Here is a 16,412-nt window from a genome sequence, read left to right on the forward strand (position 1 = left end):
CGTTTTAATTTGCTAAATTTGGCCACTCTAAAGTGGAGACTGTTAAGATGCAGGAGGGTTTCTGAGGAGTACTTTCAGAGTTAACACTTCTTAGGGGGGTATGGGAAGCAGAGCTGGATGTGGGGAGAAGCAGGACTGTATGGAGCTGCATATCAAAGCCTCAACCAGCCCCCCCCTCCATGGGGAGCTCCAGAGCCTGCATGGCCTTTCAGAGTTACCCCAAAGAGAGGCAGAGGCAAACCAACAACCACCTAAGCAAATCAACTCCAATTCATGGTGACCCCAAATGTGCCGAGTAGAACTGTGCTTCTTGGGCCTTTTCAATGACTGATTTTTCAGATGTAAATCAACAGGCATTTCTTCTAAGGGAATACTAGTTACCCTAGTAACTAGTAACTAAAGGACCTTTACACCCCATATCCCACCAACCATTTGGATGCTGGGAAGTGATCTTTCAGCAAGATGGCTTTTCTCTGCAGAGGGTGGTTCCAGGCATGAGACTCAGCTCATCCGTGCTGATACAGCTGGGGAATAATGAGAATGTCAGAGGGGGTCTGGGTGAGCAGCACACCAGAGCTACCACTTCTTTTTGCTGTCTGGTGCCATCTTTAAATGTCCACTTCTAGTGACATCAGGAGGGACCAGTCCTTGGAGTGATATTATGCATGGAAGAGTGGAGGGCCAGTGCAAGAGAGAAAGACCCTCGATGAGATGGATTGACTCAGTGACTGGGGTAATGGGAGTAGCTGTGTCAGAGACAAAAAAGTTGGCACAGGATAGAGCAGGGTTCAGAGCTGTGTACCTAGGGTTACTATGAGTCGCAAATGACTCGACAGCACATAATAACAATAGTGACATCAGGATTGGAGGAAAACGCATCAGCTAACCTTCCTTCATTCTACAGATGACACAACCTTGCTTCCCCAAACTGAGGCGGACTTGAAGTGATGTTTGCTGCAGAAGGTCAAGGACTGCAATCTTCAGTATGGATTGAAGCTCAACATCAAGAAAACAAAGATGCTTACCACTGGGCCAAATTGGCATCATTGTGATAGATAAAGAAGAGGTAACAATTTCAGCTTGCTTGGGTACACGATCAACACACTTGGCACCAGCAGTTAGGAAATCAAAAGACAAGATACATTGGGAAAGACTGTCAGGGACCTCTCCAGAGTGCTAAGAATCAATGATGTCAGTCTAGAGACTAAGGTGTGCCTGCTTCAGGCCATGGTCTTCTCAATTACTTGCTATGCATCTGAGAGCTGGGCAATGACTAAGGATGACAGAAGACAAATCAATGCCTTTGAGCTGTGGTGCTGGAGAAGATATTGAACATATTATGGATTACTAAAACAATAAACAAGTCAATCCTGGAGTAGGAGAAAGCAGGTTGCTCTTTGAAGGCAAGGATTGTGAAACTCCATCTCATATACATTGGGCATGTGGCCAGGAGGGACTGATTGTTAAAAAAGGACATCATGCTTGGAAGGGGGGAGGGACAGCACAGAAAACGATGCAGGATGAGATGGACTGACATAATGAATGTGGTAAAGGGGCAGATGTATTGGAGACAATATCCTGAGATTGGCCCAGGATAGTGCAGAGTTGCGTTATTGTGCATAGGGTCACTATGATGGCACATAACAAAAAGTGACACCCCCTCCCATAGGATTTTCTAGGCTGTGACCTTTACAGATACAGATCACCATTTCTTCCTCCCGCTGAGTCACCACTGCATGGGTTCCAACCTGCCACCTTTTTGTTAGCAGCCAAGCACTTAATTGCACCAGGGTTTTTTTCCCCCAACAACCACTACCTTCCCTGTTGCTATACAGTTTGACAAGACAATTGAGGAAGTGACTTCTCATATGACTTACCTAGGAGTAAGTGGCTTTAGTATCCCCCAAATCAAGGGCAGGCCACATAGCCCTCCAAGTCATCAACCATCTAGGTCCAAGTTATTGGTCAGCACCTTGCCAAGAGGGTCTCTCCTACATCTTGCATGTCTTATCTAAATCATTCCTTATCTAGGACAGCTGACGCTTTCTTGGGTTCCTAAGCCTGTATGGCTGCATGGGAGAAGATTGCCCCATCTTTCACCTGCATAAGAGCTGGTGAATTTGACCCACTAAAAAAATAGGGCCTTTGGGTTAGCAGCACACACTCTCCCTGTAGGGAGCCAGGAGAGCTCCCTCCTTGAAAATTCATACTCAACTGCTCCGCTCACGTGTAGATGACAGATTCTGCTCCAGTCTTCTAATCGACATGTCTCAGCTAACAGTATAGGGGAAATCGCCTCCCACACATGCTGTCTTGGTTTCCCCTCTGCCTCTTTAGTGTCTTAGGAGCTGGAGGACTACAGACTTCAGATTGAAGACGGCACATTCACCATTGGCAACAACGTATACTTGGATGTCCCTTGTGGGGCCAGCCTAGTTCTGGTCCTGGCATCTCTTTGTGCTTTTAGCCCACACAGGGAGGAAAGCTGTGGGCAGGGGTGTAGGTTGGTGGCTTTGGATGAACAATCTCCTCCCATCCTACATTTGTGTCCCTCTGAAAAGTCACCCATCCCTGAATCCTCCTTTCTTGAGGACCTCAAGTGTTCTCGGGTTAACAATAACCCCCAGTATTTGAGTCTCTTTAGTCTCCAACTTCCTTTGTTTCTGAATATCCATTAACTGAGATTTAGTTCAGGGAGCAAAAATTCACTAGTTCTGGGTGGTAAAGCATCTGAATTTGGATTTAGAGAAGGGCTGAGGAGGATGCACACATCAAGACAAAACTCCTGGCTGGTCCTCAATCATTCAGAGCCACCAATGAGTCACTGAAGGCTGTGTTGTGCCTTTGAGATCTTACAGCACAACCCTTTGAAGAGGGCATGGTTATAATACCTATTTTATTGAGGAGGAAACTGAGGCTCAGCATAAAAGAAAAAAAGTGTCTTGGCTTAGATCTCACAGCAGAACACAAACAAACAAAAAGGAAAGGCTTCATTCCAATCAATCCATGCGTGTCTACCAATAACATCGCTTGAGTTCTTAGTAGGAGAATGTGCCTCCTCTGGGGGGGGGGGAAGGTAAAGTTCCTATTGGATTCATTCCAATTTATGGCAACTTTATGCACATCAGATTGATTCGGGGGGGGAGGGCACAGATTGCCAGGCTTTTCTTCCGAGGCACTTTCAGGTTGATTTGGACCCTCAACCTTCTAGTTAGCAGCTGAAGCCATTAACAGTGTGCACCAAACATAAACAACACAGGGCCCTCTGATAAGTCTGTGGGCACTTCCCAGAACGTAGTGCTTCTGCAGCTCTTCTGTCTCAGGAGGAAAAGATCCTGCAGTCCCAGCTGAGAATGTCTGGGCTGATATTATATACTTAAGTGAATTTAAGACCTTTTTTCTTTCTTTTTTTTTTTCTCCCCCATTCCAGAACCTGTCCGCTTTCTCCACTCAAAAAAGCATTTTATTGAACCTGGCCTGTAAAACCGAGACGAAGCACAGCTGTCCATTACCTTCCCATCCCATCAATTGCTGAGGATCCTGGGCCTCCTTGAAGTTGCTTAGAAAACCTGAATAGTTTGTAGTGAAGCTCATTCCCACGTTGTCAGAGAGCCTGATTCTGGTCCGCACTTGCCATTGCCAGCTAGTGTGAAGTCACTCAATGCCGTCAGTCCACATTTAACAAATGGAAACAAGTGTCCCTACTGCTCTGTCTGCTCCACTGTGTGTGTGTGCCCACTGGCAGTGCTTTAACCAGAAAAGAAAGGCAAGAGTGTCGGTGCCCCTCTGCTTGTACTTTGCCTCCTTCTGGAGATTATTTGGGGTTGTTTGTAGTTGCTGTTGAATTAACTCCAACTCATGTATGCAAAGCAGGACTGTTCCGCAGGGTAAGTTAGTGATAAAATGAGAAGAGGGGCCTCTCCCCTTCAGAACGAGTGAGAGGTTGTGTTTGGGTTTTTCCCCCACCTCCAGTTTTACTCCCAAAACAAAAATCTATAGTGATTTATATGCTTCCTTTTCTCCTACCACTGAGGTCCTCCTCACCCTTTTTGCTACCTCCAGCTCTCTGTGTTCCTCAAGCTCCAGAGTCAGCCACAACCTGAACCTTTGGCGTCTCCATCATCCCCTGCTCTGTTACAGCCCACTGTCTCTGGTGTCAACTATTACCAGGCCTCCCTCTTCCCCCTGAAGCTCCACACAAACTGATTTTATTTCACTTCCTGCCCTACTGTCTTCCAAGGCTGCCTTTGTGACAACTTTATAAAGTAAGGCAGGCTCTTAAAGGGCCACGCCTGCTGTCGTGGCCCCTGAGCTGTTATAGATCCGGGACTTCGTCAAGAGCCAGCCCTCTGCGGATAGACTTGATCTGAATGGCCACATAACTGACAATTTGTAAGGCTTAAACTCTATATAGGGTATAGTCCCAGAGCTGGCTTATTTTAATTACTTTCTAATAGGGCCACTGCCCGTCTGTCAATTTGTCATACTGTGATATGCACGTTGCTGTGATGCTGAAAGCTATGCCATGGGCAATGCAAGTACCAAGCAGGGTCACCTACGGTAGACAGGTTTCAGTGGAGCTTCCAGACTAAGATTGATTAGGAAGAAAGTCTTGGCAATCTACTCCCCAAAAATAGCCAGTGACAACCATCCGGGTCACAAGAGAATACTGCCTTACTTGTGTCTTCTGGATATGTGTTCAGAAGGCATCAATAGCTACAGAAGGACATCATGTTTGGTAAAGAAGATGGCCAGTGACACAAGGAAGACCCTCAAAGAGATGGATTAGTATAGGAGTTTTATCGAGGGGCTCAGACATGCTGGCAATTTTAGAAAGGATGACACAGGACCAGGTCTAGGGCACGGTTCAGATCTGCTGTTCATAGGGCCATACTAGACTCAATGGCACCCCACAACAGAAATCTATCAGAGTGAGAGGGAGTTTAGAATAGAGAAAAGAGAATGGGTGTTGAAGATTGAAGGGTTTGGGTAGAATCTCCAGCTCCTTCTCAGCTTACCCACAGGACACTGTCCTTCTTCGCTCCCAGTCTGTCAAATAGGGCAACATAAACCTAACTGGTGAAGATCAGATGGGACAGAATGTATCAAGGTTTCCTAACTTCAGCACTAATCACATTTGGGGACAGAGAATTTTTGTTCTGGGGGCTACTTGTGCACCATGGAATGTTTACCAGCATCCCTGGTCTCTACCTTCTAAAAGTGTAACAATAAAAAATGTCTCCAGATACTTCCCAAAGTCTCCTTGAAAGCAAAATCATGCCCATTTCAGAACCACTAGTGTATATGAGCACACTTGACAAACACAAACTGTTCACTATTATTGTGTGTAGGTGATAAATGCATGTTTATAAACAGATTTACTGCAAGAGTAAGACATTGAGAACAGAGTTGCAAGTGCAAATTAAAGCTGAGTTGCAAGTGCAAATTAAAGCTGCCAGGCAAGTTACCCACCTCCCCCAAAAAACAAGCACCATCAAAGCCCAGGTTTGCTTGGCCTGAGTCCTGCCTTAATCGTCAGTGCCTACAAGGCGCGCTCCCCTCCACTGGCCTGGATAATTCCTGCAGTGTGGGCCTCCACCCTGGTGAAGTTGGATGCGTTAATACCAGCAAAATATTTCTTAATCTCCTAAGCCTCAGCTTTGAATCCTCAAAAACGAAAGAAAGAAACAGCATAAATCTCTTAATTAGGACGCCCAATCACTTCGATAAATATTTACCCAGTTGCAGCGTGAGGCATGGAAACCCTGGGCCATTAGTCAATAGAGGTCAGAGAGGTGCACCTGGGAACAGCGGGATGCGTTTCAGCTTGGTTTGGAGGGGGCTATCGGAGACTGCTTCCGGTTTTACGTTTCTTCTAAGACAGGTGAGCAAACACATTTCCATGCCCTCTCCTCCCCCGCTGCGTCCTCCCAGGTGGACATAAGGGGCTAATTGTAAATCGCCTGGCTTCCAAAGCATTCTGGAAAGAGCTGGGCCACCAAGCATTCTCTGGCATGTCCTGCCTGGGTACCTCTGCTCTTCCCCTTTCTTTCCACTCAGCCCCTCCAAGCCCTACCCTAACAGACAGCTTCCCAGATTAGTCCTCACCTCTATTTTCCTTGGGAGCTCTGGTGACCTAATGTGTAAGGAGTTGTGATGCCAACCCAAAGGCCTGCAGTTTGAACGCACCAGCTGCTTCATGAAGAGAAAGATGGACAGTCTCCCATGGCCCTGAAGACCCTCTGCAGGGAAAATTAAAAGTCAGCTCAAACTTGAGAACAATGAGTTTGAGAATTCTTCTTACCCTTAGACCTAATATGCTTCCATGTACAGAATCTATTTTGTTCTTAAACCCTGGATTGTGGGTGTCTGCCCTTGTGTATCCTGAAGGCAACAGCTTCCCTACCATTTTGACAATTACAAAGGGGACTTCCACACCTCATCTGTCAGTGTATTGGGTTGTGCTGGGTTGTGTGGCTTTGAAGTTGTAAGTTATACTGCCAGTAGTTTAAGTATCAACAGATGACTCGAGGTGGACAATTTTATCAGAGTTTCCAGACTAAGATATAATGAAGAAAGAAAGGCCTAGAAATTCACTTCAGAACATTCAACTCAATCACTCATCATCGCCTTTCAACTGGGAACAGACCCATAGATGACCCTCTATCAGGTCTGAGAGGCTGTAGATGGCACAGAAGATTGCTAATTTTTCTCCCTCATAGCCACTGGTGGATTCAAACTGCTGGAGAACTGCAGGCTTGGGGGTCAGCAGTGCGACGCACTATGAACTACACCACCAGAATCCGATCAGTCACAAAACATTGTCTCACACTTTGACTCACTTTTGATGAATCACTGATAGAGAACAATATCATTCTTGGTAATGCACAGAGTCAACTAAAGGTTGACAGACTTTCAATACAATAGGTTGAAACATGGCTACAACCTTGAACTCAAATATACCAATGGTTATGGACTGAGTAGTCCCTGTATGTTACATAGAGGTCACTGTGAGCCAGAGCCCATTAGAGAGCAATTAATAGTAACAATATTGAGCAGGCTTTCCATAAACCCAATCAAGTCTCATTATTCCCATTTGCTAGATGTGAAAATAGAGACCCTGAGAGTTTCAGTGTCTTGCCCAGGATGGATCTTACAGTAGTACATCAGACTTTCCGATAACCAGGCTAGTAGACCTCTACCTTGTAAAGTGTTCTGAAATCAGTAGAACTGAGGTTGGGGGATGGTTAAGAGAAGTAAATTCACAACTCCCTTTTTCAAGGAACCAAAATACCTTTGTCAGATGGTAAAACAAAGAAAAGGTCCAGGGGAGCAGAAATGACAAAGAATAGGAGTTCCTGAGAGGGAGCAGAAGGTCTGATAATCCCAGGAGGATGTTTTGAGGAATTCAGGGAAGGGTAGCCTGGTATTCCCACCTGAGCCTGGTTCAACTGTGGCTACATAGAGAGAGAGTGAAGTTAATTAAGGCTTCCACCATATTTAGTCTCGTTTGCATAGCATGTTACATGTTGCTCTGCAAACCCAAAGGTCAGCAGTTCTTTTTTTTTTTTTTAATTTATTTATTTTTGTGTGCCTGTACCGTCAAATCAGATCTGACTGGTACAGGAGGAGATTGTCCCTCCGTCCCCGGCAGAGCATCTGGTGGATTCGAACCGTGCGCCTCTGGGATTGTAGTTGCAGTTCCTTGCCACTAGGCCACCAGAGCTCCCCTGCAGTTCTAATCCATCAACTGCTTTGAGGGCGAAACATGGGCAGCTTACTTCCATAAAGATTTACAATCTCAAAAACCAAGACAATTGCTGTGACTTGGAGGCAGTGGATAGGAAGAAGGTATTAGGCCTTCCTTTCCTCTGTAGGGATCCAGAAAATGTGCAAGGAGCCGAATCATGATTCTTCATCATCACGGCCGCCACAGCTAACTGTTATCGATATCGATGACTTAATGTGCCAGGTCTGTACTAAGCATGCACCACCGGCATTATCTCCATTGATCCTTGAAATCCTCTGAGGTGGACTGATTGTTATCTCCACTTTGCAGATGAGGAAATGGAGGCTTAGTGAGGTTAAGTAAGTCCTCCAAGGTCATATACCTTGAACTCAGTGGGAGACTCAGAAATGAGGCTATGGGAGCCCCCTGAGATGGATTTGATGCGGTGCAAAACCAGGTGAAACCTTTCACCACTGGTTAGTAAATAGGCACAAGCAAGGCCTATGCTTATCTTGCTTTGTAGGTAATCCACTCCTGCTCAGTCTCCCCTTCCTGTAAGGAGGTGATGTCTACCCTGGGACTTGGTGAGAGCCACCAGAAGTAGCTTGTTGACCTTCATTGCCAGGACACCCAGCCTGTGAAAGCAGCAAGCTGTACTGATTAAGAGCAAGAACCCTGTAGCCAATTGCCTTGGTTCACGTTTTCTATGCCAACCGAACTAACTTGGGATAAGTCATTGCACCACCATGTGTCAAAGGTGCAGTCTGTAAATTGGGGGTGATGCTAATAATCCTTACTTCATTGACTGAATGAGGATGTGACAAGCTAATATTTGTCAAGTACTTAAAACAGTGTCTGATAGGTGAAGTACTATGTCAGAGTTGTAAAGTAAATAAAAATGTCCCTTCCTCTTGCTCTTTGAACTCTGGTGGCTTAGTGGTTTGGAGTTGTGCTGCCAACCCAAGAGGAAGTGTTTTGAATTCATGAGCTGCTTCATGGCCCAAAGACGGGTAATCTCTCCTGTGAGACTAACTGCCTCTAAAAACTCACAGGAGGGTCAGCAGTGAGCCAGGTCTGCAGTTCTCTCCCTTGCCCTTTAGTGAGGTGCTTCATGCGTGTCGATGAAGGTTCCCTCATCTTCACTGATGACTAATGGGTGAAGGTTAGGAGACAGGACTGCCCTAGAATGAAGACAAAGCCCAGTAAGCTGAGAGTCTTACCAGAAGCAGCCAAAGCTGGGGAGGTGAGGGGAATTCTCTCTCTCTCTTCTTTGGGCAATCCTAAAGACAGAGAAATCAAAGCCAGTGGAAGCACTAGGGGTCAAAGATGACAGGGAGAAGCTCAAAACCCCACCCAAGATTCTGAGCAGTTCCTCATAGAGGAGACCTCAGCTGGTGACCAACCTGAGAGTTACTTTAAGTCCACGAAAAAAAAAAAAAAGGTATTTTTAACATCCTGCCTAAAGTACTGGATATCTATGTTTAAAGAACTGGGTTCTTGGGTCTGGCTGACCCAGCTAGATCTACTAGGCCACTGGCCCATCAACCACTCTGCATTCCTGACAAGGGGACTGGGAGCCTCTGCTTTTAAAAATCCACACCGGGCTTTCTGTCTCACCCGGGTGACTTTTTTTTTTTTTTTTTAAATGTGCCAGGAATTCCTCTCCCACGTGGGGTGGACTCCGAGGTACTCAATTAAGCAGCCAATGAAAAGTCAGCTCTCCGGTAGCAAATGACCCTGACACTTCTTGTAACATAAACAGTTGAAACGTTTCCAATTAGAACTGGAGACAGAGACGTTTGAACTCTTTCTCTCCACTCCCCACCTCCTCCCCCCTTCTTTAAAAATAATTGTCAAGCGCTCTGGTGTTGTATGTGTTTGTTGTTTGTTTTCATTTTCTTTTTTTCTCCTTCTTGGGCATGAAAGAGATTTTTCTCCTTGATTTTCCTAATTTGTGAAGTGCTATGGCGTGGAGGGAATAGAGTGGTGCGCTGGCCTGGTTAAAGGGCTCTTGGCCTGGTTACTTAGCTCCGGTCCCCCCACTCTCAGGGTGCGGAGAGAGTGGGAGCCTTAACTAAGCAAACCGCGCGCGTGACCGAGTAGTTTACACCCTGGAAAGGGTTCATAAATGGACGTATGAATGGAATGAATGAATGCTTTCAGCAGTCGCTCCCAGGGAACCAGCTATCTGAAGCAAAGAGGGCTCAGAGGTTGATTGTCGAGCCAGCTACCTTGGGTTCGAATCCTAACTCACAAGCTCAGTTTGAAAGCAAAGATGTGCTTGCTCAGCCTTTCTTTTTCAGTCAATAAAACGGGGCCACCAGCTAGGCCTCTTCCGTTGTTGAGTGATGGAAGAAAGAGAAGAGTTCCCAAGAGCAGCAGTTTTTTTAAACCAAGCACTTTTTGTTAAGGACCATCTAGCGCTGTTCATTCTCATCCCACGATGTATAGCGCTGGATCCCGAGGACCAACACACGCAGCCTCAGTCCTCAGACTCCTTCCTCCCTAGTGCCTGGCGCGGTGCTGGGGTTCACCGGTGAACTTGACGTGGATCTTCTAAGGTAGAAACGCCTGAGCTTGTAGGGGACTGAGAAGCATCCCCAAGAGCGCAGACTTCGGGTCAGGGCAAACAGGAGAAGCGCAGACAGGCCACAGAATTGCTGTGTTTTTCAGCCCCCAGTTCGCCTAGACCGAGCCCTGGGGCTTCAGGCCACCTGCAGGCAGGCGCCGTTGGAGCTCCTAGTACCGAGGGAACCCGAGAAAGGGGGCCCAATGAGACACCCCGTCCCGGGCATCTTGAAGGCATTGTGTTTAATAAATCCAGGCGAAACGCACACCCGCGCTTTACCCCCTCGACTCTCGGGTCCCAAATCGAGACCTGCTGTGGGACACTTAGTTTACGGGGGTCTTAAAACCCCTTCCACTTTGATTAGTAGCTTCAAAGAACTCCCTTTAAAGTTCACCCCCTCAACCTTCCTTTGGCAGACAACCCCTCCCCCATCACTTCTTCTAGACTCTTGGACAAAACACTAAATGCAAGTTTAAAGAGGAGGGGTAGGATTGGGGAGGGAAATCTTCAGGCTTCTTCCTGAACGTGGGCCGTAGAAATTACCTGTTTTAGGCGTACACAAGAGTCGGAGAGCCGTGGAGTTTGGGGTTTTTTTTTTTTTCTCTCTTCTTTTTTCTGTCTTTTATGTGTGTGTGATGTGTGTGTGTGTGTGTTTTTACCTTTTATTATTTAAATTGATACGTTTCATTACTAGGGAGAAAAATAAAATATTCCTTTGATACACAAAATCAAATTGATATTTAGCCTCTGCTTACTTTTTTATGCATGGCTCCTTTATACCACATGGTAGTGACAGATTGTTTGAGCTGGAAGGAAAAGCCATTCAAAGCTAATTAAGCAGCCATTCCAAGCACTATTTGCAAGCGGGAGGCTCAGAAGCCTCGGCATTTGTCAGCGCTCCCCCACCCCGCGTGGTTTTGACTGACAGCTCGGGTGGAGGACTGACAGCCCGCCGCGGATTCACCAATCAGTGGCGGCAAGCTCCCAAAGCGGTGTTTGATTGGCCTTTCGGGCTTGCTCCGGGGCGGGGCCGGCGGTTCCCACGTGGGGCCAGGAGCGAGAAAGGGGCGGGGCGGGTAGGAAGCGGGTGCGCCCACCCGTGACGTAAGGGGGAGGGCAGAGAAGGGGGAGGGGAAAAGGAAGCTCCAAAGAGGAGCCATTTTGTGTCTAATGAATGCTGCGGCCAGATGCTCGCGTCTGTCGAGCGGGGCTTCTCTCCCACCTCCCCCTCTTCCTTCGGTGCGCGCCGCACACGATTTATGTTTTTATTTAGGAGAATAAATAAATGAATAGAGGAGTGCGGTTGGAGGCTAGAGGCCTGAGCGGGAGCGAGGAAGTTCAGCTGAGGCGGGCGCTCACGTGTAACTCCCTGCGCACCGGCCTCCGAGTGTGCAGCTCCTCATTAAGATGCAAGAGCGAACCTCTGGCTCCTTGTTGTTCTTGTTAGGTGCCCTGGAGTGGATTCCCACTCATAGAGACCTTCTGTGCAACAGAACCGGTCTTGCACCATCCTCAAAGCCGTTGCTATACTTGAGCCCATTGTTAGAACCACTGTTAAAATCCTCCTCTTTGAGGGTCTTCCTCTTTTCCTGCTGACCCTCTCTACTAGGTACAGTGTCTTCTAGGAACTGACGCCTCCTGATAACATGTACACAGTACCCTAAGACCCTCTTGGCTTCTAAGGACCATTCCAGGTCATACTTCCAAGACAAGATTTTTTTCTTTTTGGTGGTTGTGGTATATATTCAATATCCGTTAACACCAAAATTCCAATATATTAATTCTTAAGTTTTCACTATCCAGTTTTTACACGCATATGAGGTTTAAAATGTCCCGGTTTGAGGCGGAGGCGCCTTAGTCCTTGGTGTGACATTTTGTTTTTTAACACTTCAGAGAGGGCCTTCACATCAATGGGAGTGGGCCAGTCTTTGTGCACACACCTCCCAGGATTGGTCGCCTCCTGCCAGGGTAGGCCGCCAGTCTTGGGGGCTCAGGTTGATGCCCAGTGATGCTGGCTGGGGAGGCCTTGAAGAGCTCACCTGGCTTTGGAGGTCCCTACAGGGGAAGGGACAGGAACTCTCTGAAGAGCTTGTCTCATGCCTTGGGGCTCCTCCAAAGGTAGCTTCTCCTTCACTAGTCAGACCTGATAAAGCCATTAGCCCTTAAGGGTTTTAGGTTTTCAGGCACACAGATTCCCTGAGGTGAGTGGTCTGTGGACTGACTCCCACAGGGTGGGTGGTGAAAGGGCATCTGTGCCTCCCGGGGAACATACTCTGGTGACAGAGACTTCATGGATAATACTCCTCCACAGGCTTCCTCTAGCTTTGTGACCCAGACTGGAGCAAAGTGGATCCGAACCTAGAGCTCCTAGAGCAGGGCCTGATGGACCTGAACCTGGTCCCCTACTTGGCTACCTTCCTCCGAGCTTGCGTAGTGAGGGACTCACCAGGCACGGCTGCAGCGAAGGTGTAGCTGCCTCCACACGACAAGAAAGCCCCGAGTAGGTACAGCGCAAGCTGAAGCAGGTTGTCGGAGGGCAGCCGGGCCCTTCCATCGGAGCTGCCCGCCAAGCAAGAGTTCCTCAGACTTCTGGCAGGCAGCCGCCGCACATCAAAGACGCTGTTTATTTGGCTTTTTGAAAAGGCGAAGGAACAGAGAAAGCAAGCAAGCTGGGGGGGGGGGGGAGGAGGACAGGGGACAGAGCAGGAGAAGTGAGGCTCACCCCCAATTCCGAGCAAATTTTTAAGGGGGAGGGGAAGCAACTTTGGGAGCCACCATTTTATCAGTCCTAAATCTTGTGAAGTGAAAACATTAAAGTGACAAAGTGATTCGGCTTGTTTTATAGTATCTAATTGGGCTGGTTTGCAGACCTAATGAGATTAGAGGGAGGAATCGTTCGCCACCACTGCAGAATAAACTGGTACAACATTACCAACAGCCACAGGTTTTCAGGATTGTACAGCTTGTCTGTTTTTCTTTTGTTGTTATTTCTCTGTCTTCTCTTTTTCTCCCGCCCGCCAAATAATTATTTGCTAGTAGATCGTGGGGGGGGAGAGGAAAAAGTAGCAGCCCAGGCCTATAATATATATCTATTTATTATATGTCTTTCGGTTAATTCCTGATCTGAGGAGCGCTGTTTTTCACTCCCATGCGAAAGTCACCAGCGGATAGGGCCTGATTGCTACTTTTCATGCATAGTTTTAGACACAAGAGGGCATTGTGACGTCGCGCCCAGCGCCGCCCAGTCGTTGGCCGAGTCCGGCACCCCCACGTGGGTGCTCTGCGCTCTCATTGGCCAGCGCTGGGCAAAGCTGCCACATTATTTTGCTACTTTTCAGTCCCTATTTGGAACTGCTCTCGCGGCAGTTCAGACCTCGTGCTCGTCCCCCTGCCTGTCTGTGTGTGGTATCCGCAAGGTTCGGGCACTTTTTTTGGGGGGGTGTATGTTGTATGTGTGTCTGGTGTGCGTGTCAGGGTGTGTGTTTGCTGGCTTGTCGGCGCGCAGAGAGAAAAGCCGGGCCGAGGGGAAAGAAGGAAGCCGCAGAGCTCCTCGGTCTCGGGCTGCGTCTCCCCACCAGCGCTCTCCTGTCTGCGCGCACCCTGGAGGCGGCTGAGCCGGGCACCAGCGCTCGGACTGAGAGCAGCGAGGACCCCTTTGCGCGGAGGCTTCCCTTGTATGCTGGAGTTAGGATGCCAGAAAGGTTGACTTGCACCTACTGAACCTGGAGTAGTTTCCCCGGCTCTCGGAAGACCTAGGAGCGGCGGCGGCGGCAGTAGCAGACGGAACAGCAGGCGCTCTTATCCGAGGGGGGGCGTCGAAGCGCCAGGCTCCCGCCCTCGCCCTCCGCTGTTCTCGCGGCCCCAAGCCGCCACCCGGTGCCTACCTCCTTCTCATCCTCCACGCCGCGAGCCCGGGGTTCGCTCTGGGATCGGACTCGTGCGCCCCGGATGCTGGGGCTGTCCCGACGCGCCCCCCTGCCGGCGCGACAGGCTGAGTGATCTAGAGGGGGCCCTTTGCTCGCCCCAGGAGAGGCGGCAGGCCTTGGGACCCGCGCTGGACTCTTGGAGGAGACGAACATGTCCTCACAGTCTCCTGCTCTGATCCGCCAGACGCAGCCCCGGGAAGGCTACCGTCCCCAGCCCGCCGATCCCTAGGCGCACAAAGCCCATTGCCGCCCGCCTGCCGGCTTCGGCGTCCGCCGACGACTTCGCTGCCTGCTCTGTGGCTCTTTGTCTCCGCTTGGAGCGGGCGCTCGACTCTGGGATTTCGCTGCGAGAGCGGGCTGGGGGGGCCGGGGGCGAGCTCCCGCTTTCCCGGCCGCCCCCTGCTCAGGCTCGGTTCCCCCCTCCCCCGCATCTCCCCATCCCGGGCTCTCGGCGCTTCCACGCTCTCGGAATCACGACCCCTCCCTGCCATGTATCCGCAAGGCAGACATCCGGTGAGTAATTGCAACTCAGTTTATTTAAGCATCTATCATGGCAGGGTAAACGAGGCAGTTTATCTGGCACCTCCATTTTGCTTGTTGCTACCTTGATGGGGGGTGGGAGTGTGTGTATATATGTGTGTGTGCGCGCGCACGCTCACACAAAGGGGTTGGGGGCGCAATTGAGAGAAGAGGTTAATTCCGCCCGAGTGGCGTTGGGGGGGGGGGCTGCCGGTGATGGAGGCGTTTCACGCAGCGACACCCCTCCAAGTCTCCCAACTCACCCGGCATGACTCCCTCGCCCCCACCTGACTTGGGCCTGTGAGCCCTTAAGTGAAAAGGGACCGGAACCCCGCGGCTGAGAAGCAGGGACTAGGCACCCTCTCACTCGCTTCTGGAGCATGAGAAACTTGCTAGGAAGGTTCTGGGCTAGTGAAGCGCCAGTGTGGGGGATGGGAGGACACAGGGACGCTGTGAAGGGGCCTGAGCATTGGGAGCCCCTTCTAATGTCCCTGCACCCTTTTCTCTCTTGTCCTCTCGGGCTCCAGGCTCCCCATCAACCCGGGCAGCCGGGATTTAAATTCACCGTGGCTGAGTCTTGTGACAGGATCAAAGACGAATTCCAGTTTCTGCAAGCTCAATATCACAGGTAAGGCGACTGGGGACCGCCTTAGGATTGGAGGGGCAAGGGCATCCCCTTCGATGCTCCTGCCATCCCTACACTGGGACCGAAGGGGCTCCCGACTCCGGGTGGCTGGGCTGTCCAGGCCTCTCCGCCTTTTGTTTCCCCTTTTCTGAGCGCAGCGCCTTAACCCTTTGCAGACCACAGTCTCCCCACTTATAGAGCAGCCCGCGGGGATCCCCAGGACCGAGGGTTGGTGTAACAGACCCACTCATTCATTCTAGGGGTTGCCAGTCAGCTACGGACCCCTCTCCTTTTCCCACTGATGAGTTTGCCCACTTGGCCGCAGGAAGTTTGAAGTTGTTTTACTCTCCCTTCTACCGGAGAGAATCACTCTCTGCCTAGAGGCTGCACAATAATGGGGTACCCTGGGGGAGTCGTTGAAGTGGAAAAGTGGCTCTCAGAGGCCCTTGGGTTGGGGACCTGGGAGGAGGCTGTTCAGGCAACCTGCCTGAGCCTGCTCCTTCTGCCCTCGCAGCCTTAAAGTGGAGTACGACAAGCTGGCAAACGAGAAGACAGAGATGCAGCGCCATTATGTGATGGTGAGAGGAGGCAGGGGCCCGAGAGAGTGGGGTTGAGGATGGGGAGGAATCCATTCGGCCATGGGCAGGGAAGTCTTGGGGAGATGGGAGCAGAGACCCCTTTCCTGCTAGTTCCTGGAGCACAGGTTAACCCGTGCGACCTCTTGCCCCTGGGTCAGTTTCCCTCGACCCTTTGGAGGATATTGGGTGGGAGCTGGAACCGGCAGAGAGCCAAAAGTGAAACCAGCATTCCAGGCCAGGGACGTCTGTGCTCTACCTTTGTGCTGCTTTAACTTGTGTGCTGAAGGCTTCCCAGAGGATTAGTTGCTATATCTTGGCTAGTAAGCTAGGTTGGGTCTGCTCATCTCAGGGTTGGATAAAAATCTCTGTTGGAGACCTCCTGGCGGTATTTGGAAACTTTTCTGCTTTGCAGCCCTGGGATAGAGCCAGAGTCCAACAGAAGCTTTCTCGGCCCACCCCTTTTTAT

The 16,412-nt window shown here is 49.6% G+C and overlaps 1 protein-coding gene across 6 annotated transcripts in view; it reads left to right on the forward strand.

Annotated features, from left to right (window-relative positions):
* The first annotated feature begins 13,634 nt into the window (after positions 1 to 13,634).
* TLE3 (transducin-like enhancer of split 3 (E(sp1) homolog, Drosophila)) overlaps positions 13,635 to 16,412 on the forward strand; it is a 60,543-nt gene continuing 57,765 nt past the window's right edge. For 5 of the 6 annotated variants that reach the window (XM_006888349.1, XM_006888347.1, XM_006888348.1 and 2 more), the window contains exons 1-3: positions 13,635 to 14,737; positions 15,271 to 15,371; positions 15,883 to 15,946. In XM_006888349.1, coding sequence (XP_006888411.1) covers positions 14,714 to 14,737; positions 15,271 to 15,371; positions 15,883 to 15,946 — 189 coding nt within the window. In that variant the 5' untranslated portion in view covers positions 13,635 to 14,713. The remainder of the gene's footprint in view (positions 14,738 to 15,270; positions 15,372 to 15,882; positions 15,947 to 16,412) is intronic. The other variant, XM_006888346.1, reaches the window with a different exon arrangement.

This window comes from Elephantulus edwardii, unplaced genomic scaffold (assembly GCF_000299155.1).
Source record: "Elephantulus edwardii isolate Elephantulus edwardi_28Jun2011 unplaced genomic scaffold, EleEdw1.0 scaffold00066, whole genome shotgun sequence".
Classification (NCBI taxonomy): Eukaryota; Metazoa; Chordata; class Mammalia; order Macroscelidea; family Macroscelididae; genus Elephantulus; species Elephantulus edwardii.